At 38.4% G+C, this 25,363-nt stretch overlaps 2 protein-coding genes across 4 annotated transcripts in view; one reads left to right on the plus strand and one right to left on the minus strand.

Annotated features, from left to right (window-relative positions):
* Window positions 1-25,363, plus strand: part of LOC127432784 (14-3-3 protein gamma-like) — a 678,408-nt gene that overhangs the window by 101,554 nt on the left and 551,491 nt on the right. The window lies entirely within an intron of this gene.
* LOC127432732 (protein unc-13 homolog B-like) overlaps window positions 19,864-25,363 on the minus strand; it is a 145,201-nt gene continuing 139,701 nt past the window's right edge. The window contains exon 40 of the mRNA XM_051684109.1: window positions 19,864-21,482. Within this exon, the coding sequence (XP_051540069.1) occupies window positions 21,197-21,482 (286 nt within the window). The 3' untranslated portion in view covers window positions 19,864-21,196. The remainder of the gene's footprint in view (window positions 21,483-25,363) is intronic.

Genomic DNA, 25,363 nt, shown 5'->3' on the forward strand with positions numbered 1-25,363 from the left:
TCTCCATTCCTCAAACATGTCTTCATCTAAGTCTTTATAAACCAGAGCCAGTGTCTGCAAACCCTCTCCAGCATATTCCTGCGATTGTGTTAGTCGAGGATAAGTATAACTTATACTCAAGACTAAAATTGGTTCAAGGAACAAAAACAAAAACGATCAACATATTTTGCAGAATGTAACCGAAATCGGGAACAAAATCCCTTTCAGTTGTTCTGAGTGAAAACATTCATTTAAATTGCATGTAACCAGTTATTTTTGTTCCATAATTTTTGTTTCATGAAACCAAAGGCCAAAGGGTTTATCACAGTAAGTTTTCAGAATTACAGCACTTCCTGGTGCCTGAACAAATTAGGCTTCTCTCTTTTTAGTAGAATATAAACATGCACTTTGATTCTGAAGGAAACCGCTAGTTTAAAAATCAATGTAAAAACAATTAAAATCATCTGGGTCGCAAAAGGTTACATTTAGTCCCACGCAGTGTTTGCGTGAATGCAGGAGAGATTTATGCTATTAATTTATTTTAGGTGTCAAAATTAATTATTTAAATTTTTAATTTGGGATATATTTAACATTAAGAATACATTTATTGAAAAGACATTACTTTATAAATGCTACTGTACACTATGCTTGTTATAATTTCTATCGTGAAATTTCCCCCACGTGTGAAAGTGCTTTTTTCTCTTGTGAGATCTGCAAACACTGCAACTGGTATATATCCCACCCTTAGCTGGAGTACTATTTAGAGTACTGTCATTAAATCTTTTTTTAATTAACCGTTCTTTTATTTATTTGTCCCCAGACAAACCGAAATGAAATAGTCCCTGCTTACAGTAAACATTATAAAAAAAATACTAAATAAAAAAATTAAAAAAAACCTGACACAGACCCATAGAAACACAAATATAACTTACATTTAGATATTCTGTGGTGACCTTTATGAATTTGGAACAAGATGGATGCAGTCTTTCATAAATAATTGTGTCGGCTCCCTTACAGTACAGAGTCAGCCTGCCCTCTGGATTCCGAACTGAAGAAATACACGCACACACACACACATACACACACAAAATCACACTTGAAAATGTTTAATGTGTTATTCTGCCTTGTAGATTGACTTTGTTGTATGATGCATCTCAAATTGTTTCAAATAATTTGACATACTATTAACAAATGATCACTCAGATGAACTGAATAAAATTACAGTATATAAAACACACGTGACACCTTGTCCCAACCTCGCATAATGAAAAATACCTTGTCCTCAGAACAACAATTCAACCTTTCAGTTAGAATCTACCCTCCTAAAATAGTTGACTCTTGCCATAATGTATCCCAGTATGGTTTTATTGTGCTCACGTTTATTGATTTTAACAAATATATGTAGATTTTGTAATTTTAGTTTGGTGGATTAACAAAAATTATCCTAATTTATGACAGTTTTGAACCAGGTCTTTGAAACCAACATTTGTGTAATGGGATTTTTTAATCTAAACTGTACTGTCACTGAGATATAGCCCCTGTGACAACATCCCCATGTGACAACTAGCCTCAGTTTCCCCTCTAACTTTTAAGGAATATACTGTCCTTTTTTTTTTTTTACCACTAACCTTAGTGATTTCAATCCTCTGCCCTCTTCTCGTTGAGAGTGGTTGTTCTGGCCTGGGCTGGTGTGTCACTCTTCACATGGTACATTTTATAGTCCCAGTCAATGAAATAGAAGTTCCCCAGACAAAGGATATCCACACTATTGTCAGGGAAAAAAATAAATAAAAATTAGACTACAAGTAGAACTACAAGTAATAAAACGAGTAATTATATATTGCTTTTTAGTAACAAAACTAACAAAAAAATGTGTTAATATTTTTGGAGTTGTGACAAGAATGACAATATAAGTCAGACATTGTCTTTCTTGTCACAACTCCAAAAAGATTAAAACTTTTGGCAAAACCAACAGACAACTCCGCACCCGCATTAATGAACATCGTAGTTCCATCGACAGAGGTCTCAGAAATCTCCGGTTGCCCGACATTTTAAGGAAGCCAATCACCCTTTCCACACTCTCTGTTTGTGGCACTGATAGAGTTACCTTGTCCCACAGGTACTCAAATCTGGAACAAAGATTATTGCAGTGTGAAAATCGATGGATTTTTCTAGTTTAAACAGAACAACCTTTTGGCCTTAATGAGACCTTAAATCTTTCCTGTATCTGTGTCATTCCCTACAATTCCTTGTTGATGAGAGAGGTCAACAGAGAATGGCCAGACTGGTTCAAACTGGCAAAGTCTATGGTAACTCAGATAACCGCTCTGTACAATTGTGGTGAGAAGAATATCATCTCAGAATGCTATTCTGAGTTGCGGGTTGGCGCTGTTTTGACGGCAGGAGTAGGACCTACACAATATTAGGCAGGTGGTTTTAATGTTGTGGCTGATCGGTGTATGCTATCTACATTGAAGATGTTAATCACGGAAGATAGTCCATAATGGACTTTCAATCCTCTGCCCGGAAAAGTCCACAGCCTCACCTGAGGAACATAAAAACATGGAGTTACACACTACAAAAAATAAATAAAAATAAAATAAAATATTTTGAACCAAAGCTTCCAAGCTTCTGTCAAGCTTCTTCAATGCCACTGAATTCCTTTCATATGAGATTACATTGTAGTTTAGGAGACATCTGCTGAAACGTGTTTACAGTAATTGTTTTTGTCAGGTCTTGAAGCTATAAATGTAAATTACCAAATAGTTGTCAGCACATTATTCAGTTAATATGAGGACTGACCTGACATAGAGGCAGATAGGCACCACGGTGTTGAGAATAATAACGTAAGACCAGAAGGTGAGAAATGCTGACAGTGCTGCATTCGCTCCATCAGCTCTGGGTAGGAAGACAATGAAAGAATTCCCTTACAGGTATTCCCAAATCCCATTCCCAATGGACAAGATGGTGCACATGGCCAGGAAACCAAAAATCTAACAAACAAAGAAACAGAGTGCAAAATGAATCACTGTTGGGTAACAAACATAGATTTGTATAAACACGACTAAACTTGTCTACTCACAAACAGCACCAGGGCATTCATGAGGCGATCAGTGCTAGTTCTCTTGAAGATATACTTGCCAGAGTTCTTCATAAGCTTTGTGTCAGGACCTAACCAGATTTGGATATTAATATCATCATTGTTAAAGAAAGGATATAAACTTCATATCTTTAATATAAACTTCAAATGGCAATTTAGTATATTGCTCCTCCAAACACCACAAGGCTGAAGCACCACTCTGTGTTTCTGAGTGTACATCCTCTCAGCAGAATTCTCTCATTATCTAGAGCGAACGTCTCTCCTCCCACCGTCAGAGTTCCTGTGAACTCACAATGCACTTCACCTGAGAGTGACACAACAAAAGGACAATATTTTATCTATCTATCTATGATTACTAAATACAGCATTTGTTGTGGCATCAACCATATAAAAGTACTGTAGATACAGATATGCTGTAATATAGATATGTAGTGCCACTCACCACTGAATGCTGCAAGACTCTGGATGTCATTGCCCAGCTCTCCTGTGAGAGTCAGAGCCTGCTTCACCTTCAGATTGGTCTCCTTGTGTGAGACAGAGAGATACAGACGGAGAGAGATGATGGCTCAGTCCTAATAGTGTACATGTATACATTCACATCTTCAGACACTGACCCATCCAGCTCTGCTGTCTCAATGTAGATGAGATTCAGAGGTTCATTACTGGAGAGTAACAACAGATCAGCCTACAGCAAAGGGAAAACAGAGGCATTGTCAGTATGTCAGTAAAGAAAAAGAATGTGAAAATTCTACAGTAACAACCTGTTAATTGGTTAACTAAAAGTTACCATACCATATACTGTGCAAAATTATACTTTGTTTAACAAGACAATGCCTGTCAAGTTCCTTTAAAATACTGTAAAAAATTATGCTTTTAGAAGCAATGTATTATTTTACCTTATATTGTATGGTGAATATTGGATATTAAATTAAAAAGACAATGCATGGGGGGCCTGGGTAGCTCAGCGAGTAAAGACGCTGACTACCACCCCTGGAGCCGCAAGTTTGAATCCAGGGCGTGCTGAGTGACTCCACCCAGTTGTCCTAAGCAACCAAATTGGCCTGGTTGCTAGGGTAGGTAGAGCCACATTGGGTTAACCTCCTCGTGGTCACTATAATATGGTTTGCTCTCGGTGGGGCACATGGTGAGTTGTGCGTGGATGCCACGGAGAATAGCGTGAAGGCTCCACACATGCTATGTCTCCACGGTAACACGCTCAACAAGCCACGTGATGAGATGCACGGATTGACGGTCTCAGACACGGAGGCAACTAAGATTCATCCTCCACCACCTGGATTGAGGCGAGTCACTACGCCACCAGGAGGATGCATATATAAACTCAGCAAAAAAAGATACGGCCCTTTTTCAGGACACTGTATTTTAAAGATAATTTTGTAAAAATCCAAATAACTTTACAGATCTTTATCGTAAAGGGTTTAAACAATGTTTTCCATGCTTGTTCAGTGAACCATAAGCAATTAATTAACATGCACCTGTGGAATGGTCGTTAAGACACTAACAGCTTACAGACGGTAGGCAATTAAGGTCACAGTTATAAAAACTTAGAACACTAAAGAGACCTTTCTACTGACTTTAAAAAACACCAAAAGAAAGATGCCCAGGGTCCCTGCTCATCTGCGTGAACATGCCTTAGGCATGCTGCATGGAGGCATGAGGACTGCGGATGTGGCCAGGGCAATAAATTGCAATGTCCGTACTATGAGACGCCTAAGACAGTGCTACAGGGAGACATGAAGGACAGCTGATCATCCTCGCAGTGGCAGACCACGTGTAACAACACCTGCACAAGATCGGTATGTCTGAATATCATAACTGCGGGACAGGTACAGGATGTCAATAACAACTTCCCGAGTTACACCAGGAACACAATCCCTCCATCAGTGTTCAGACTGTCCGCAATAGGCTGAGAGAGGCTGGACTGAGGGCTTGTAGGCCTGTTGTAAGGCAGGTCCTTACCAGACATCACCGGCAACAACGTCGCCTATGGGCACAAACCCACTTTCGCTGGACCAGACAGGACTGGCTAAAAGTGCTCTTCACTGACGAGTAACAGTTTTGTCTCACCAGGGGTGGTGGTCGGACTCGCATTTATCGTCAAAGGAATGAGCGTTACACTGAGGCCTGTACTCTGGAGCAGTATCGATTTTGAGGTGGAGGGTCCGTCATGGTCTGTGGCGGTGTGTCACAGCATCATCAGACTGAGCTTGTTGTCATTGCAGGCAATCTCTAAGCTGTGCGTTACAGGGAAGACGTCCTCCTCCCTCATGTGGTATCCTTCCTGCAGGCTCATCCTGACATGACCCTCCAGCATGACAATGCCACCAGCCATACTGCTCATTCTGTGTGTGATTTCCTGCAAGACAGGAATGTCAGTGTTCTGCCATGGCCAGCGAAGAGCCCGGATCTCAATCCCATTGAGCACGTCTGGGACCTGTTGGATCGGAAGGTGAGGGCTAGGGCCATTCCCCCCAGAAATGTCCGGGAACTTGCAAGCACCTTGGTGGAAGAGTGGGGTAACATCTCACAGCAAGAACTGACAAATCTGGTGCAGTCCATGAGGAGGAGATGCACAGCAGTACTTAATGCAGCTGGTGGCCACACCAGATACTGACTGTTACTTTTCATTTTTAGTCACATGTCTGTGAAACTTGTTCAGTTTATGTCTTAGTTGTTGAATCTTTTTAGGTTCATACAAATATATACACGTTAAGTTTGCTGAAAATAAAAGCAGTTGAATGTGAGAGGGCGTTTCTTTTTTCCCGAATTTATATATATATATATATATATATATATATATATATATATATATATATATATATATATATATATATATATACATATATACACACACACACTGGCAGCCAAAAGTTTCGAATAATGAACAGATTTTGCTCTTATGGAAAGAAATTGGTACTTTTATTCACCAAAGTGGCATTCAACTGATCACAATGTATAGTCAGGACATTAATAACATGAAAAATTACTATTACAATTTGAAAAAAAAAAAATGTTCAGAACTACTTCAAAGAGTTCTCATCAAAAAATCCTCCATGTGCAGCAATGACAGCTTTGCAGATCCTTGGCATTCTCAGGTGACATTTCACCCCACGCTTCCTGTAGCACTTGCCATAGATGTGGCTGTCTTGTTGTGCACTTCTCACACACCTTACAGTCTAATTGATCCCACAAAAGCTCAATGGGTTTAAGATCCATAACACTCTTTTCCAATTATCTGTTGTCCAATGTCTGTGTTTCTTTGCCACTCTAACCTTTTCTTTTTGTTTTTCTGTTTCAAAAGTGGCTTTTTCTTTGCAATTCTTCCCATAAGGCCTGCACCCCTGAGTCTTCTCTTTACTGTTGTACATGAAACTGGTGTCAAGCGGGTAGAATTCAATGAAGCTGTCTGCTGAGGACATGTGAGGCGTCTGTTTCTCAAACTAGAGACTCTGATGTACTTATCCTCTTGTTTAGTTGTACATCTGGCCTTCCACATCTCTTTCTGTCTTTGTTAGAGCCAGTTGTCCTTTGTCTTTGAAGACTGTAGTGTACACCTTTGTATGAAATTTTCAGTTTTTTTTGGCAATTTCAAGCATTGTATAGCCTTCATTCCTCAAAACAATGATTGACTGACGAGTTTCTAGAGAAAGCTGTTTCTTTTTTGCCATTTTTGACCTAATATTGACCTTAAGACATGCCAGTCTATTGCATACTGTGGCAACTCAAAAACAAACACAAAGACAATGTTAAGCTTCATTTAACGAACCAAATAGCTTTCAGCAGTGTTTGATATAATGGCAAGTGATTTTCTAGTACCAAATTAGCAATTTAGCATGATTACTCAAGGATAAGGTGTTGGAGTGATGGCTGCTGGAAATGGGGCCTGTCTAGATTTGATCAAAAATGACTTTTTTCAAATAGTGATGGTGCTGTTTTTTACATCAGTAATGTCCTGACTATACTATGTGATCAGCTGAATGACATTTTGGTGAATTAAAGTACCAATTTGCTTTCGAAACAGCAAAATCTGTACATTATTCCAAACTTTTGGCCGCCATTGTATATATATATATATATATATATATATATATATATATATATATATATATATATATATATACAAACACACACACACACACTAACATACAGTACTGTGCAAAAGTTTTAGGCACTTAATATGTTTCAAGAAAAAACAAACAAACATTTGTCTTAATATGGTTATTTATATCTTCAGCTCTAGTGTGTCAATAGGAAATATACATTTTAGACTCCCAAACATTCCTTTTTCAAATAGAATAGAATAGAAGAACAGGGAGCCCTGAAACAGATGGCATGGCCCCCAAAGAGGCCCCCACTGAACATCGAGTCAGTCTGGGATTATATTGTTGGGCCTCATGTATTCAGATAGGAGACAAAGGCAGGCCTAACAGTCGTAAAAACCTAACTCAAGCCCCCACACACCAAGTCGTAATTCTTACTGAAAAAATCGCGCCAAAATCAAACAAAGGGAGTCCAAAACAGACTACAAATCCCATGAAGCCTTGCTCACTAAAGGATCAAACTCTCAACTCCTATTGGATGAGGCACACAACAGAACGTCCCTCAAACCATGACATCATCAGGAGTAGAAATACCTCTGAAATGCTTCCGGGATTTGCTTCCAGCAACTTTGTTTGCCGAGTATAGACATAGCTCATCGCTGCTCTCAGGTGCAACCTCGTGGCACAAGGAAGTAACGTCTGACTTGAAACTGTGGCCATACAATCTCCATCTCGCTGGACGAGTTGAGATTACTCTGTGTTCAACCGAACACTCTAACGGATCCGAAGGAGACCGCCGAGCAATCCGCATCTTCATCCATTTGCCTGCAGAAGTGAAGAGATTAAAGATTTTTCTTCCATCTTCAATCAAGTTGACATTTCTGAGTTCTCCGCCAGCCCGCCGAGAATCAACAGCCGTGCCCGCCAACAGAGCGAGGAAACGGCCTCCCGTCATCATCCGAGCCTCAAGGAACCGGGTCGGAGTTAAAGGACGGATGAACACACATTCTACCTGTGTCCTCATGCGATTCAAGTAAGAGGTTTACGTCTGGGTGGAGATAGAATATTATATTGTGTTATTCTTGTGTTTCAAGGTTTTTGCTTGTACAGTTTACGGACCGCCATGTCCGCTCATTATTAAAACTCAGGGTATTAAATATCACAAATTTGTTTTGCTGTATTGTGGTCCAACCAAATTGGACTGTTGTGCATTTTCGCCATCGCGGGTGAGACCGGCAAACTGTTTTGATCCATTAAGAGTCAAAGAACGCGGGACTGTTTACGAGCCGTCCACTGCGTCTCTGAGCGATAAACTAACAGCTGCTTTCTCTCCCATGATCGCGAAATCAGCTTTAGGGCCGTCACTTTATTCTCTCTCTTTCTCGTACTAACCACACACACACACACAGGCACGCGACCCCTCACAAACATTCTGGCACACATTTTTGGCTCGTAGATAGCTTCATGCTAAAGCCCAGCTTTGTCCCTAAGCTATCGTACAAGCGGATACATGCGGTAACTGGTAGACGCCATTGACTGGTTTCTCTCCGCCCCCATTCGCAGTCATATTCCCTGGCCGGAAGTCTCGTGTGACATACTCTCCACGAGAGCCATTTTGTGCGCGTCCCTCCTTACACACACACACACACTCTCACACACACACCTTATGTGTTATAGGATTATTTTAGTTTCCATATCTAATCATATCACTGTTTAGTTTGTAGTTGTAAGTCGGAAGTTTATTGACTGCATTGTATTAATTATTAATTGATATTACTGCATAAATAAACTTTGTTTATATTACAAAGAGAAGTGTTTTGGATTGTTTTGCATACGCCTGTGTCATGCTGACGGGATGTCAGTGCTCGGATTCAAGCCTTCATTCATTGTTTTTTTTCCCGAAAATGTATATTCTTCGGATGTCGATTTTCCTAAGAAAACAATCTAATATTGAGACTGTTATACTATCTGGTTATTAGTCCCCGATTCCAGGGTGGTGCCCCCTCTATGTTAATCCTTATTAATATTCTATTGATTTTTGATAATTGATAATTATCTTTGATAATTGTTGAATTTGAATGATCAATAAGCTAGTGTTAATTTTAATTAATGTTTCATCGATGTTAATGATTAGTGATTATCTTTAATAATTGTTGATTTAAAGGATTAAAAAAAGCTAACATTGATTCTCATCAATGTTCTATTGATTTTAATAATTAATAATTATCTTTGATAATTATTAATTATTGCTAATAACCAAACCCGCTCCTAAACGTAGCGCACTACATTTACTGGAGCCCCATATTAAGTTTTAATGAGTTAGATTCAATTAATTAATTTAAATATTAAATAATAACTAAAGAAATAATTATTAATTATTTCTGATAGTAACACTGATCTAAACAACCAGTAAAGCCCTACAATATGAAGAGACAGAATCAACTGAGACAGCCTAAATAGTTAGAAGAACTGTGGCGAATTCATTAGACTTCTGTGGCGAAGAAGCTTGGAGTATCCTATCTGCTTGAAACCAAGAAAAACTGTGTCATGGTGTACCTAGGAGAATTGGTGCTGTTTGAAGGCATAGGTGGTCAAACCAAATATTGATTTAGCTTTTTTTATGTTTACTGGACTTTGTATGATGTTAATTGCTAAAAGAAAACTATTTATGACATTATTTTTGAAGACATCCTCACTATAAAACATTTATATAAATATATATATATATATATATATATATATATATATATATATATATATATATATATATATATATATATATACACTATATTGCCAAAAGTATTCGCTCATCTGCCTTTAGACGCATATGAACTTAAGTGACATCCCATTCTTAATCCATAGGGTTTAATATGACGTCGGCCCACCCTTTGCAGCTATAACAGCTTCAACACTTCTGGGAAGGCATTCCACAAGGTTTAGGAGTGTGTTTATGGGAATTTTTGACCATTCTTCCAGAAGCGCATTTGTGAGGTCAGACACTGATGTTGGACGAGAAGGCCTGGCTCGCAGTCTTCGCTCTAATTCATCCCAAAGGTGCTCTATCGGGTTGAGGTCAGGACTCTGTGCAGGCCAGTCAAGTTCTTCTACACCAAACTCGCTCATCCATGTCTTTATGGACCTTGCTTTGTGCACTGGTGCGCAGTCATGTTGGAACAGGAAGGGGCCATCCCCAAACTGTTCCCACAAAGTTGGGAGCATGGAATTGTCCAAAATCTCTTGGTATGCTGAAGCATTCAGAGTTCCTTTCACTGGAACTAAGGAGCCAAGCCCAGCTCCTGAAAAACAACCCCACACCATAATCCCCCCCTCCACCAAACTTCACAGTTGGCACAATGCAGTCAGACAAGTACCGTTCTCCTGGCAACCGGCAAACCCAGACTCGTCCATCAGATTGCCAGAGAAGCGTGATTCGTCACTCCAGAGAACGCGTCTCCACTGCTCTAGAGTCCAGTGGTGGCATGCTTTACACCACTGCATCCGACGCTTTGCATTGCACTTGGTGATGTATGGCTTGTATGCAGCTGCTCGGCCATGGAAACCCATTCCATGAAGCTCTCTATGCACTGTTCTTGAGCTAATCTGAAGGCCACATGAACTTTGGAGGTCTGTAGCGATTGACTCTGCAGAAAGTTGGCAACCTCTGCGCACTATGCGCCTCAGCATCCGCTGACCCCGCTCTGTTATTTTACATGGCCTACCACTTCGTGGCTGAGTTGCTGTCATTCCCAATCGCTTCCACTTTGTTATAATACAACTGACAGTTGACTGTGGAATATTTAGTAGCGAGGAAATTTCACGACTGGACTTGTTGCACAGGTGGCATCCTATCACAGTACCACGCTGGAATTCACTGAGCTCCTGAGAGCGGCCCATTCTTTCACAAATGTTTGTAGAAGCAGTCTGCATGCCTAGGTGCTTCATTTTATACACCTGTGGCCATGGAAGTGATTGGAACACCTGAATTCAATTATTTGGATGGGTGAGCGAATACTTTTGGCAATATAGTGTATATATATTAGGCAAATTATATTAACATATATTATATTTACAGAACTTAAAATGCACAATTAAATTATAGAGTCAATAAAGAAAGAAAATGGCAGAATACTTACAGATTGCTGCTTGTGCTACACATAATTCCCAATTTCAAATTTAACCCTGCCCTCCTAGTTTTCATTGATGCAAAATCATCAATGATTTTGTCAAATCTGCCCAGCAATCACATGGTTGATACTTATTTTCTCAAGACCACTGAGTCCATTCTGCGTCACGGTGTACCTATACTGTTGATTTTGGTTATCTTATGTTTGTTCAGAATGTAAGAATGCATTATGAAAATCTATAATCCTAACCATTTAGAGCCTTTTAGGTGGGGCACCTTTCCGCCATCGCGATCTTGCGAGCTCTGTGCGGGGTGGCATGATTTGGGGTACCTCTCTCCCATCACGATCTTACATGCTCTGTGCGGGGGCGGGGTGGCATGATTTGAGGCACCCCTCTCCCATCGTGATCTTGTGAGCTCGAGGCGGGGGCGGGTGGCACGATTTGGGGCACCTTTCACCCATCGCGAACCAGGGGCGGAGTGGCACAATTCGGGGCACCTGTCTCCCATCGCGATCTTGTGAGCTCTGTGCAGGAGCGATCGATCAGGTACCCTGTCCTGCTGCCCCAGAGAGCATTGCCGCCCTAGGCGCCTGCCTATATCACCTATGCCATGATCCGCTACTGCACCCACTTGAACGTTCATCCATTTTTAACTCTTCAGCCTGTTTAAGACCATGGAATTTGTGATGAATATTTTATCTTGATGTAAATTCAAACATACTTTCCTATAATTTTACCTGTTTTTTGACCATTAGAAATGTGTAAATAACATTAAAGGGGTTAGAAGGATAGAAGCACTTCTGTTAAACTTGGGCTCATAAAATTATGCCTCTATTTCTGTTGCAAACAAACAAATAACTGTAAGTTCAGTCATGAAACTATACATAGCTTAAAGGGGTAGTTCACCCAAAAATGAAAATTCTCTCATCATTTACTCGTCCTCATGCCATCCCAAATGTGTATGACCTTATTTCATTTGCAGAACACAAATTATGATTTTTAGAAGAATATTTCAGCTCTGTAGGTCCATACAATGCAAGTGAATGGGTGACAAAATGTTCCAAAAAGCACATAAAGGCATCATAAAAGTAATCCATACGACTCCAGTGTTTTAATCCATATCTTCAGAAGTGATATGACAGGTATGGGTGAGAAACAGATCAATCTTTAAGTACTTTTTTTGCTTGAAATTTTTCTCCCTGCCCAGTAGGGGGCGATAAGCAATAAGAATGAGATTCACCAAAAACACAAGAAGAAGAATGTGAAAATGATCTGTTTCTCACCCACACCTATCACATCGCTTCTGAAGATATTGATTTAACCACTGGAGTCATATGGATTAATTTGTCACCCATTCACTTACATTGTATGGACCAAAAGAGCTGAGATTGAAATTCTTCTAAAAATCTTAATTTGAGTTAAGCAGATGAAAGAAAGTAATACACATCTGGAATGGCATAAGGGTGAGTAAATGATGAGAGAATTTTCATTTTTGGGTGAACTATTCCTTTAAGATGATAGATAATTTGATCATATAATTTTTTGGCCAATCAACTGGCATGCTTTATGGCCCAAGCTGATCCAAGATGTCCTTTGGTGTGTAATCTGTTAGTCAATCAACTAGTGAAATCCCTCTTTGTCTAGCATTTAAATTGTTTCAGCTGTTAGAGGTGAGCCGTTTCACTGCCGCGCAATATGAGAGTTTTCTCACTGCAACCCTCCTCCTCCCTAGCATCACCTGTCTAAATCTGCTTCAAGGGGATTGTTTATCTAAATGTGCAGAAGCAGCAATTTTTAAATGCTCGACACAGCATGTTTGTGTATGTTGTTAGCAGTAGCAAGTCTCTCTGCTGTAGAAAAATGCATTTGGAGGAAAATATACTGTAAATATACTGATAAGTAACATGTAAGGGTGGACACTTACTCTCCATTAATGAGCACTTCGACTTTTCTGTTGTTCATTCTTGTGTCTGGTCTGTGTGTAAGGTGAATATAAGAACACAAGATGAGAGAGAGAAAGAAATTGAATAGATAATCAAACAAATTTTTTTTTCAGTAGTGGACACAGACAAGAAGTGGACTCACAATGTCATCAGATAGATCTTTGGCTAGAGTGATAGACAGCACCAGCAGCAGTGGGACGACAGTAGTAAACCAACACAGAGATGAGATCTGTGGAATCAGCTGTTCAGCACAAACAGATTAAAGTTGGTTGTAATTTGTCATTAGTATTTTTCTTTTCACTCTGTAAAGGCCTCTGCACACTGATCGAACAGGTGACATAATTTAGAACAAAATCTGGCCAAAACGAAGATGTTTTTGAGTTCGTTTTAGTGGTTCATAACAGCTTGCCAGGGTGAACTTCCAGGAAAACTTCGTCCCGGCTGCTAAACACCTTCTTACTGTCATTAGTCCACGTCATTGGTATGTGTGACCTGGAGCTCCACCTACACTGAGGCCGTCAACTGATTCCCATTCAGTCGGTTAAGATCAGTCAACATGAGCACACCGATGTGAAGAGTTATTAGCGAGCTGGTGCAATTTACCTACATCTGTATGATAGTTCGTGTAGAGAAAGTTTCCAAGAACATGTCCTGAAAAAGGAAATAATGTGCATAGTTGGGATGGCAAAGTAAATAGCTCTTAAAAGAGAAAATAAATATTACCTTTTAAAAGGGAAGAGAAATATTTCCCAGTATTTTGCCAGAAATTCATCTGTCGCTTGGTAGAAGCTAGCCAAATTAGGCAGTTGCTAACATGGAGTGGTTGCATGGCATATCCGCAACCTCGAAAACCATAAATAAAAATACATAAAGTAAAAGAAAATAAGAACTAGAGTACAGTAAATATGGGTTCACTTGCAGCAAGGATGGCTGGTGCTGACCACAAATTGTTGTTTTTTTGTGGTGGAATATTGGCTGAAACCACCGAATTTCAAGAGACAACCAAAATAGTCCATTTTCCAATTTTGTTTACATCATGTTATTAAGTTTGGACATTGTGTGGCCTATGCAGTTCATGGTAGTATAAGGCTGCGTTCCATTCAACTCAGAAAGTCGGAATTGCCAACCTCCTATTAGGAAAAGTGTAATGGAACGCCACTTGAAGTCAAACTTCCAACCTGGAAATTTGTGCGGAAATTCTCAACAGAGATGCAGGTGAGTGACGCCACACAAGCATGTCGGCACCCCAGAAAATGTACAGATTTAATGACAAACATTCACTTTTTTTTTTTTTAAAGGTGCACAGTAATTTTTCCCTCTTTAAAAAAAAGCTTAAAGAAATCAAGTACTTTTAAAAATGGTTAAATATCATGTAAAGTCAAATGAGATTTCAGTCATATATCAGCATTCTAATAAAATAGTTTTTAATTCACATGGAGCAGGTCGCTTCATTGGGGCCACCATTTGAGATCACACGACCAGCCAAATGTGCTTTATTTCCCGCTTTATCTTGACAATCCCTTAAAACTGGACACTTTCATTTTAATATATTGATTATGGCTGACTGCAAATAGTGCATTTTCACAATGACATCAGTAACTGAAAACTCTTGATTTTGTGTGATGCAGCATCTACAATGCTTGGTTTCAGCACAACATGCACAAAAAATTACTGAGTGCACTTTTAAATAATATCTATCAACACATCAATGTTCCTACATAACATAATAAAACGTGTTTAGCAGATGTTCGCAGTGACAAGTGTTCAAGACACCTTGAATTATACACTCTTTTGATAATTGTACACCTGTAGAACTAATGCTAGCATTGCAATGACCTTTATCAATTTGGTTGCTAGGAGACATCTCTGTTGACAACCAAAAATCTGCTAAGCTAATGGGAGTGTTGGCGTTTTGCTTGTTTGTACGTCATCTTTTGAGCATCTGGCAATGGCCGTTATACAGGTGCATCTCAATAAATTAGAATGTCGTGGAAAAGTTCATTTATTTCAGTAATTCAACTCAAATTGTGAAACTCGTGTATTAAATAAATTCAATACACACAGACTGAAGTAGTTTAAGTCTTTGGTTCTTTTAATTGTGATGATTTTGGCTCACATTTAACAAAAACCCACCAATTCACTATCTCAAAAAATTAGAATACATCATAAGACCAATAAAAAAAACATTTTTAGTGAATTGTTGGCCTTCTGGAAAGTACGTTCATTTACTGTATATGTACTCAATACTTGGTAGGGGCTCCTTTTGCTTTAATTACTGCCTCAATTCGGCGTGGCATGGAGGTGATCAGTTTGTGGCACTGCTGAGGTGGTATGGAAGCCTAGGTTTCTTTGACAGTGGCCTTCAGCTCATCTGCATTTTTTGGTCTCTTGTTTCTCATTTTCCTCTTGACAATACCCCATAGATTCTCTATGGGGTTCAGGTCTGGTGAGTTTGCTGGCCAGTCAAGCACACCAACACCGTGGTCATTTAACCAACTTTTGGTGCTTTTGGCAGTGTGGGCAGGTGCCAAATCCTCCTGGAAAATGAAATCAACATCTTTAAAAAGCTGGTCAGCAGAAGGAAGCATGAAGTGCTCCAAAATTTCTTGGTAAACGGGTGCAGTGACTTTGCTTTTCAAAAAACACAATGGACCAACACCAGCAGATGACATTGCACCTCAAATCATCACAGACTGTGGAAACTTAACACTGGACTTCAAGCAACTTGGGCTATGAGCTTCTCCACCCTTCCTCCAGACTCTAGGACCTTGGTTTCCAAATGAAATACAAAACTTGCTCTCATCTGAAAAGAGGACTTTGGAACACTGGGCAACAGTCTAGTTCTTCTTCTCCTTAGCCCAGGTAAGACGCCTCTGACGTTGTCTGTGGTTCAGGAGTGGCTTAACAAGAGGAATACGACAACTGTAGCCAAATTCCTTGACACGTCTGTGTGTGGTGGCTCTTGATGCCTTGACCCCAGCCTCAGTCCATTCCTTGTGAAGTTCACCCAAATTCTTGAATCGATTTTGCTTGACAATCCTCATAAGGCTGCGGTTCTCTCGGTTGGTTGTGCATCTTTTTCTTCCACACTTTTTCCTTCCACTCAACTTTCTGTTAACATGCTTGGATACAGCACTCTGTGAACAGCCAGCTTCTTTGGCGATGAAAGTTTGTAGCTTACCCTCCTTGTGAAGGGTGTCAATGATTGTCTTCTGGACAACTGTCAGATCAGCAGTCTTCCCCATGATTGTGTAGCCTAGTGAACCAAACTGAGAGACCATTTTGAAGGCTCAGGAAACCTTTGCAGTTGTTTTGAGCTGATTGGCATGTCACCATATTCTAATTTTTTGAGATAGTGAATTGGTGGGTTTTTGTTAAATGTGAGCCAAAATCATCACAATTAAAAGAACCAAAGACTTAAACTACTTCAGTCTGTGTGCATTGAATTTATTTAATACACGAGTTTCACAATTTGAGTTGAATTACTGAAATAAATGAACTTTTCCACGACATTCTAATTTATTGAGATGCACCTGTATAGTAAAGAGATATCAAGTCAGAATATTCCATATTTGACTTTGAATGGAACACAGATTTAATACTTTTCAGTGATTAATTTTTTTTTTTTTCACTTTTATCTATAGACAATCCTGGTTCTCTGTTCGGTCACCATATAATGTCCAATATAAAATCTAAGTCCTGAAAAAAAAAAAAAAAAAAAAAAAAAAATTGGTTGAGGACCAGTGGATTGGTGACAAATTTGAACACACCCGATCAACATTTCCAAATTCAAAAACAATTCACACTCATGTTTATAGCATACCAAATTGCATGTCAGCTGAGTATATGCAATTATGGCTGTTTTATAGCCAATTTTCCCCCACCCTCATATTGTTCCATACCCATATAATCTGTAAAACACAAAAGGAGAAGTTAGGCAGAATGTTCACGCTGCACTTTTCTCTACAATGAAAGTGAATGGGGATGGATGGATGCTGTCAGGCTCCAAAAAAGTATCACAAAAATAGTCCATTCGACTTTTGCAATATATTCCAAGTCTTCTGAAACCATGCAATATATGGTGATAAACAGACCAAAATGTAAGTTTTCACATACCGAAAGTGAAAGACAGGCAGAGTTTTCGGGAAACTTGTTTGAGAACAGATATATTTTTCAATTCCTTTTGTTGACACCAGTGCTGCAGAAATTGCACACTTCATCTTTATACTTAAAAACATATATAACTGTATGTTGGGCACCAACATTAAGACACCCATTGCACTTTTTCCTACAGTCAAAGTTCTTTCTCTGATCTCCCCAACGTTGAAAGAAAAGATGAGGGAATCTTTTTGTTTTTCCTTTACGAAATGACATCAAGGAAAGTCCAAACATTTGTTTAATATACTTAATGTGTTAAGTCATTTGTTAGAGTGTGCACACAAATATTTTAATAACACATTTTTCTTTATCAGTGACTATACAATACCACTAAAGCTTAGAAAATGTGGAGTAAACTCATTCAGTCTTGCACATGCCAGATCTTTATAAGTATTGGTTCAGGAGTTCACTTGAATATATATACATATATTAAAAAAAAAACAAAAAAAACTTCCACAAGTTGGCACAAGGAACAAGTATATTACAAAGAGGGATAGTTCCCTCATTAAATACAGTCCAAACACTGCTGGACTATAGAACAACAGTAACAGTACTCAACAGTATATAAAGTGACAGAATTAGAAGTGAGAAATGTGCAGAATAAATAACAGCTTCTACAATCACAATAATGATTGGCAATATCAACATACATTTTAAACATTGGCAGTGTTTTCTGACAAAAATAACATTTTTATTGTTACTGTCTTTTTCCCCCACTTAGTTTTAGTGGTTTATGACAAGCAAAGACAACACAGTACAAAATTCTTCAAATAAAAAATAGAAGAAAATAAATCAGTTCAAGAGGGACAGTCATCAGAACCCCTTTTAATGAACAAAATGAACTAACGAAATAACAACAAGACTTCACAGAATAAATCAATCACATGTCTTTACTTAAAAGGAAAAAGAATAGTTTAAAATCACTTAAATAGAAATCTGAACAATTAAAATAAGGCCGCTTTTAAATGAAAGACATTAATCACTATTATCTTTAATTGATCAGTGATCTTATTAGAACTTGGTCATTATATTAGACATTATCTTTTAAACATCTGTTAATGCCATTTTCCCCAACTCACAGATTTTACTACTGTACGATTCAACAGCCCTTCCAGTGAGTACAGTTTGAATATGAAGTATCAAAACATTTTACACAACAGCTCAATAAAGCATTCACACATTTAAACAATGTTACGTAGATGAAAAATGAGAATTATAGCTTCAATACTGTCCGATAATGCTGCAAGAGAGTGTGCGATGTATTTTAAGTGGAAAGAAATCAACCTTTGGCGATGAGGCAGGTGTATTAGTGAACTCAAGGTTATTTTTGCCACCTGCTATTTAAACTGGCACAGTTTTGGTTGATGGACCCACCCATGTGATCTAGCTTGGAAATGTCTCGTGAAATGCAAACAGTTGCTCTCTATTGTCCTATCCTGACTGTGGTTAGAGAAATCTATAAATCGCAGAGTTACTGGCTCTTCGTTCATGCAACGAAACACTTCACAACACCAAGTGAGTGACATTTGGCCCCTCAGATGTTAAAAACACAGGAGCCACAGTCATTATAGTGACATTTCTCTTCAACTTGACACATTCACAGCATCAACACAATAAGGCAACAAACACATGGTGAAAATGGGGTACATAGACAAAAGTGCACAAACATAAGTGGAATCTCTGTATTTTACAACAGATGCAACCGAACTAAAGACCTAACACATTCACAGTGCCACCTACTGGAGGTCAAACCTTAAATGTAACTATTGTGAACATTGGTCATAGGCAGGGTCGACCCCATATTTAATTTGATGCAAATGAGACTGTGAGGCATAGAAGTACCGTTTTTTCAATACAATGAATGATGAAACGTGTTTGGAAATTATTGAATCATTAGCAATTTTTGGAAAATGGGGGAATCTCACATCATCAGGACATACTTTCTTCATGACAATTAACCTCCCTAAAATTCTCTTTACTGGAAAAAATAAATTCTGTAATAAAATAAAAAAATCAATAATTATATTTTATTTACATTATAACATTAATACATCAGCATACTATTTTTGTACTGATGTTATTTTATGCTGATTTAAATAAAAAAAAATCCCTGCATTACAATATTTTTTTTTTATTGTAATACAGTAAAATTTATTGTATTTCAGATACAAGAATCACTATTGGGAATAATAGGAAAATGATGGGAAAAATAATGGGAAAAAAAACATTTAAAAAAATAAAAAGTAAATCAATTGGTCAAAAAATTTAGCGGGAAATGTGCCTAATTGTCATGAAAAGAATAAATAAATAAAAGAACATAATTGATGAAATGCAAAAATTCATAATGGTCCTAAAATTTCTCAAAAAATTATAATAATAATAATTTACTGATCCTTATATATATATATATATATATATATATATATATATATATATATATATATATATATATATATAAGGATCAGTAAATTATTATTTATTTTTTCCAGAAATTTCTGATTTTTGTTTTTAATTTTTGCATTTCATCAATTATGTTCTTTTATTTATTTATTCTTTTCATGACAATTAGGCACATTTCCCGCTAATATACACACACACCCGGTCAAAAGTTTTGAAACACTTACTCATTCTTTATTATAATTTATTTCACATTTTAGAATAATAGTAAAGTCATCAAAACTATGGAATAACATAAATGGAACTATGGGAATTATGTTGTGACTAAAAATCCAAAATAAATCAAAACTGTGTTATACTTTAGCATCTTCAAAGTTGTCACCCTTTGCCTAGAATTTGCAGACATTTTCTCAACCAACTTCTTGAGGTATCACCCTGGGATGCTTTTTAAACAGTATTGAAGGAGTTCCCATCTATGTTGGGCACTTATTGGATGCTTTTCTTTATTATTTGGTATTTGGTATTATTAGTCATCAATTTCAAAAATGTTTTTTTTTTTTTATTTTTTTTTTATTTTTTTATTTTTTTTATTACATTTTAGTTTTATAATGAAATAAATTAATATGGTGGCACAATTATATTTTTGTCTACAAAACTAATTTCAAACATTTAAGCATACGCCTTCAGATCAAAAGATTTTTAAGATCGTCAGAAACATTTCAGTCAAGTGTTTCAAAACTTTTGACCAGTAGCGTGTGTATGTATATATATATATATATATATATATAGTTTTTTTTCTGAGTTTGGAGTGAAATGCGACCTGGACATGTTTTCGTGAGATTAACCCAAACACATCTTTCCAAAATATTTCCAATGGAAAAAAAAGCTTTTGAAAACATAGATTGTGAAAATTAGATGTGATCAACAACCTAAACACAATATAGACCATTAAATGGATATAGTCTATACGACTGAACTGTCTTTTCCTCACAACCTCGATTTAATTTCCGTCAAATTAAATAATAAATCTAACCTGATTAATGTCAATTGCCAGTTTATTAGTCACTGTCTTTGTGTGAGAGAGTGTTTCTCAGTGAAAAAGTGAACGTGTTAATTTTTTTGTTTTTTTTGTTTAAATGTAGCGAGACCCCCTCCTCTGTCGAAACGGCAGTGCAGCGATCAATGTGGTGAGGGATTTTGGAAACTTCTTCCACCTCTGCAAAACTAACAGTGCTCTCTCTAAACAGTCAAATGACCTCTCTTGTGCTGCCATCAATCCTTCTGTGTGAGTCAGTGGTGTGCATTAGTAGCCAGAAAAAATTAATGTGGACAAAAAAGGATGGCAGAGCTACTATCCAGCCATTTAACACCTGTTTATGTACATTTTCACGCATCTAAATGAGTCCCAGGTCATCATCTGCCATCAGGGGGCATTCTCATCTCCCCTCCTCAGCTGATCGAGTCTCGGATTTGAGTTTGACGAACTCTTTAGCCACCTCGTCACCTGAGCGCTGGGAGAGGATGCGCATGACAGTAAGGCCTGTGTCGTCAATATGTACCCGTGTGCCAAGCGGACACCAGCAGGCGCAGCTGGCTCTAGGTGCAACATCGCGCAACTGTATAACAGCGATGCCGACCACTCGGTCTGCACGGCCGAAGCAGTAGTCTTTCACACATACCTGTAGCTCATAACACTCCGGACCATCCTCATTTCCAAGAATACTGTATAGGCGAGAGAGGAGGAGAAATTTCAGCAATTTCACACCATATTTCTTGCAATTATTTAAAAAGATCACATGCAAGTACTATCTGTCTGTCTGTCTGTCTGTCTAACCCAAATGTATGCTAAAAAATGTTTTTCTATATTACAGTAATCAAAATTATCATGTCTGGACTGAATTACAATAAATTCAATATACCTCAAAGAAGTAGAAATACTTTACGATACTATTTAAATAATCAAATTTAAATAATATACAGTAAATACTGTATATACACTATATACAGTACTGTGCAAAAGTATTAGGCACTTGTGAAAAATGTTGCATAGTGAGGATGTCTTCAAAACTAATGCCATAAATAGTTTTAATTTATCAATTAACATCATATAATGTCCAGTAAACATAAAAAAGCTAAATCAATATTACAACAGCACCAATTCTCCTAGGTACACCTGGACAGTTTTTCTTGGTTGTTGGCAGATAGGATTTACCAAGCTTCTTGGAGAATTCACCACAGTTCTTCTATCTGTCTAGGCTGTCTCAATTGCTTCTGTCTCTTCATGTAATCCCAGACTGACTTGATGTTCAGTGGGGGGCTCTGTGGGGCCAATGTCATCTCTTGCAGTGCACCATATTCTTCTATTCTAATCTTTTCTATTTGCAAAAGTAATGTTTGGGAGTCTAAAATGTATTTTTCCTATTGACACACAAAAGCTGAGGATACAAATAACCATCTTAAGTCAAATGTTTTTGTGAAACATCTTAAGTGCCTAATACTTTTGCACAGTTCTGTATATATATATATTTTCCTGTTAGAGTATTGAGAATTATATTTTCTATCCATCCATTTATCTACTGTATACATCCACCAATCTATCATCCATCCATCCATCCAACTTTATCCATCCATCAACTGATCTATTCATCCATCCATCTTTCTACTGTATCAATCTATCCATCCATTCATCCCTACATCCACTGCATCCATCCATCTTTCAACTGTATCCATCCATCCATCCATCCAATCATCCCTACATCCACTGTATCCACTGTACCCATCCATCCATCATCCATCTATCCATCCACTGTATCCATCCATCCACAAATTGATCTAGCCTTCCATCCATCTACTGTATCCATCCATCCGTCCACCAATCTATCAATCCATCCATTCATTCATCCATCCACCAATATATTCATCCATCCATTCACTGTATTCATCCATCCACCGATCTATCCATCATCCACTGAATCCATCCATCCATCCATCCATCCATCCATCCATCTTTCTAGTGTATCCATCTATCATATCCATCCATCCACCAATCAATCGATCCATTGATCCATCCATTGATCCATCATCCATCGATCTATCTATCCATCCATCATCTACTGTATCTATCCATTCACCGCTCGATCTATCCATCCACCCATCTACTGTATCCATCCATCCACCAATCTATCCATCCATCCATCATCCATCCATCAAATTCATCCATCCATCCTTCTACTGTATCCATCCATTCAACAATCCACTCATCCATCCATCCATCCACTGTATCCATCCACCGATCTATCCATCCATCAACCATCCATCCATCCACTGAATCCATCATCCACCAATCTATCCTTCCATCCATCCATCCTTCTAGTGTATTCATTCATTCATCTATCCATTGATCCATCCATCGATCTAGCCATCCATCCATCTACTGTATCCATCCATCCACCAATCTATCCATCCATCAATCCACTGTATCCATACATCCACCGATCCATCCATCTATCCACCAATCTATACATCCATCCATCCATCTATCTTTCTACTGTATCCATCTATCCATACATCCACGATCGATCTACCATCCATCCATCCATCCATCCACTGTATTCATCCATCCACTGATCTACAGTATATATCCATCTACCATCCATCCATCCATCTATCTTTCTACTGTATCCATCCATCCAATCATATATCTACTGTATCCATCCATCCATCCACTGATCTATATCTATCCATCTGCCCATCCATCTACTGTATCCATCTATCCATGATCTATCTATCTATCCATCCACCTATCTTTCTACTGTATCCATCCATAGTATAATTTATCTACTGTATCCATCCATCCACCAATCTATCCATCCATCAACTGAATCCATCCATCCACCAATCTATCCATCCATCCAGTCATCCATCCATGCATCTATCTTTCAACTGTATCTATCTATCTATCTTATTCATCCATCCACCGATCGATCCATCAATCCATCCATCTATCCATCCACCCACTCACTGTATCCATCCATCCACTGATCGATCTAGCCATCCATCCATCTACTGTATCCATCCATCCACCGATCCATCCATCCATCTTTCTATTGTATCCATCCATCCATCCATCTTTCTACTGTATACAACTATCCATCCATCATCCATCTACTGTATCCATCCTTCCATCCATCGAATAATCCATCCACCAACTTATCCATCCATCCATCCACCTATCTTTCAACTGTATCCACCCATCTATCTATCTATCCATCTATCTCTCCATCTATCTATCTATCTCTCTCTTATTCATCCATCACCAATCAATCCATCCTTCCATCTATCTATCCATTCACCCATTCACTGTATCCATCCATCCATCCATCCATCCACCCACCCACCAATCGATCTGGCCATTCATCCATCTACTGTATCCATCCACCGATCCATCATCTATCTATTCATCATCAGTCCATCCACTGTATTCATCCATCCATCCATCCACCAATCTATCATCCATCCATCTATCTTTCTACTGTATCTATCCATCTATCTATCCATCCATCCATCCTTCTATTGTATCCATCCATCCATCGTACCCATCCATCCATCTTTCTACTGTATCATCCATCAATCCTTCTATTGTATCCATCCATCCATCCATATTTCTACTGTATCTATCCAGCGTATCCATCCACTGATCCATCCATCCTTCTACTGTATCCATCCATCCATCTATCCATCCATCATATCCATTCATCTACTTTATACATCCACCATTGATCCATCCATCCACTACCCATCCATCGTACCCATCCATCCATCTTTCTATTGTATCCATCCATCAATCCTTCTACTGTATCCATCCATCCATCTATCCATCTATCTATCCAGCATAACCATTCATCCATCCACCGATACACCGATCCATCATCCATCAATCTTTCTATTGTATCCATCCACCCTTCTACTGTATCCATCCATCCATCTATCTATCCAGCATAACCATCCATCCATCCACCGATACACCGATCCATCATCCATCAATCTTTCTATTGTATCCATCCATCCATCCTTCTACTGTATCCATCCATCTATCCATCTATCCATCCAAACATCTGTATCCATCCATCCATCCATCCTTCTACTGTATCCATCCATCTATCCATCCATCCATCATCTACTGTATCATCCATCCATCCATCCACTGTATCCATCCATCCTTCTACTCTATCCATCCATCCTTCTACTGTATCCATCCATCCATCCATCCATCCAATGATCCATCCATCTACTGTATCCATCCATCCATCTACTGTATCCATCCATCCTTCTACTCTATCCATCCATCCTTCTACTGTATCCATCCATCCTTCTACTGTATCCATCCATCCACCGATCGATCCATCATCCACCAATCCATCTATCTATCCACTGTATTCATCCATCCATCCTTCTACCATTCATCCACTGTATCCATCTGTCTATACATCGTATTCATCCATCCACCAATCTATCCATCCATCCATCTTTCTACTGTATCCATCCATCCATCCATCCAATCATCCATCCATCCACCGATCCATCCATCCATCCATTCATTGATC

The sequence above is a fragment of the Myxocyprinus asiaticus genome, chromosome 42, assembly GCF_019703515.2.
Source record: "Myxocyprinus asiaticus isolate MX2 ecotype Aquarium Trade chromosome 42, UBuf_Myxa_2, whole genome shotgun sequence".
Classification (NCBI taxonomy): Eukaryota; Metazoa; Chordata; class Actinopteri; order Cypriniformes; family Catostomidae; genus Myxocyprinus; species Myxocyprinus asiaticus.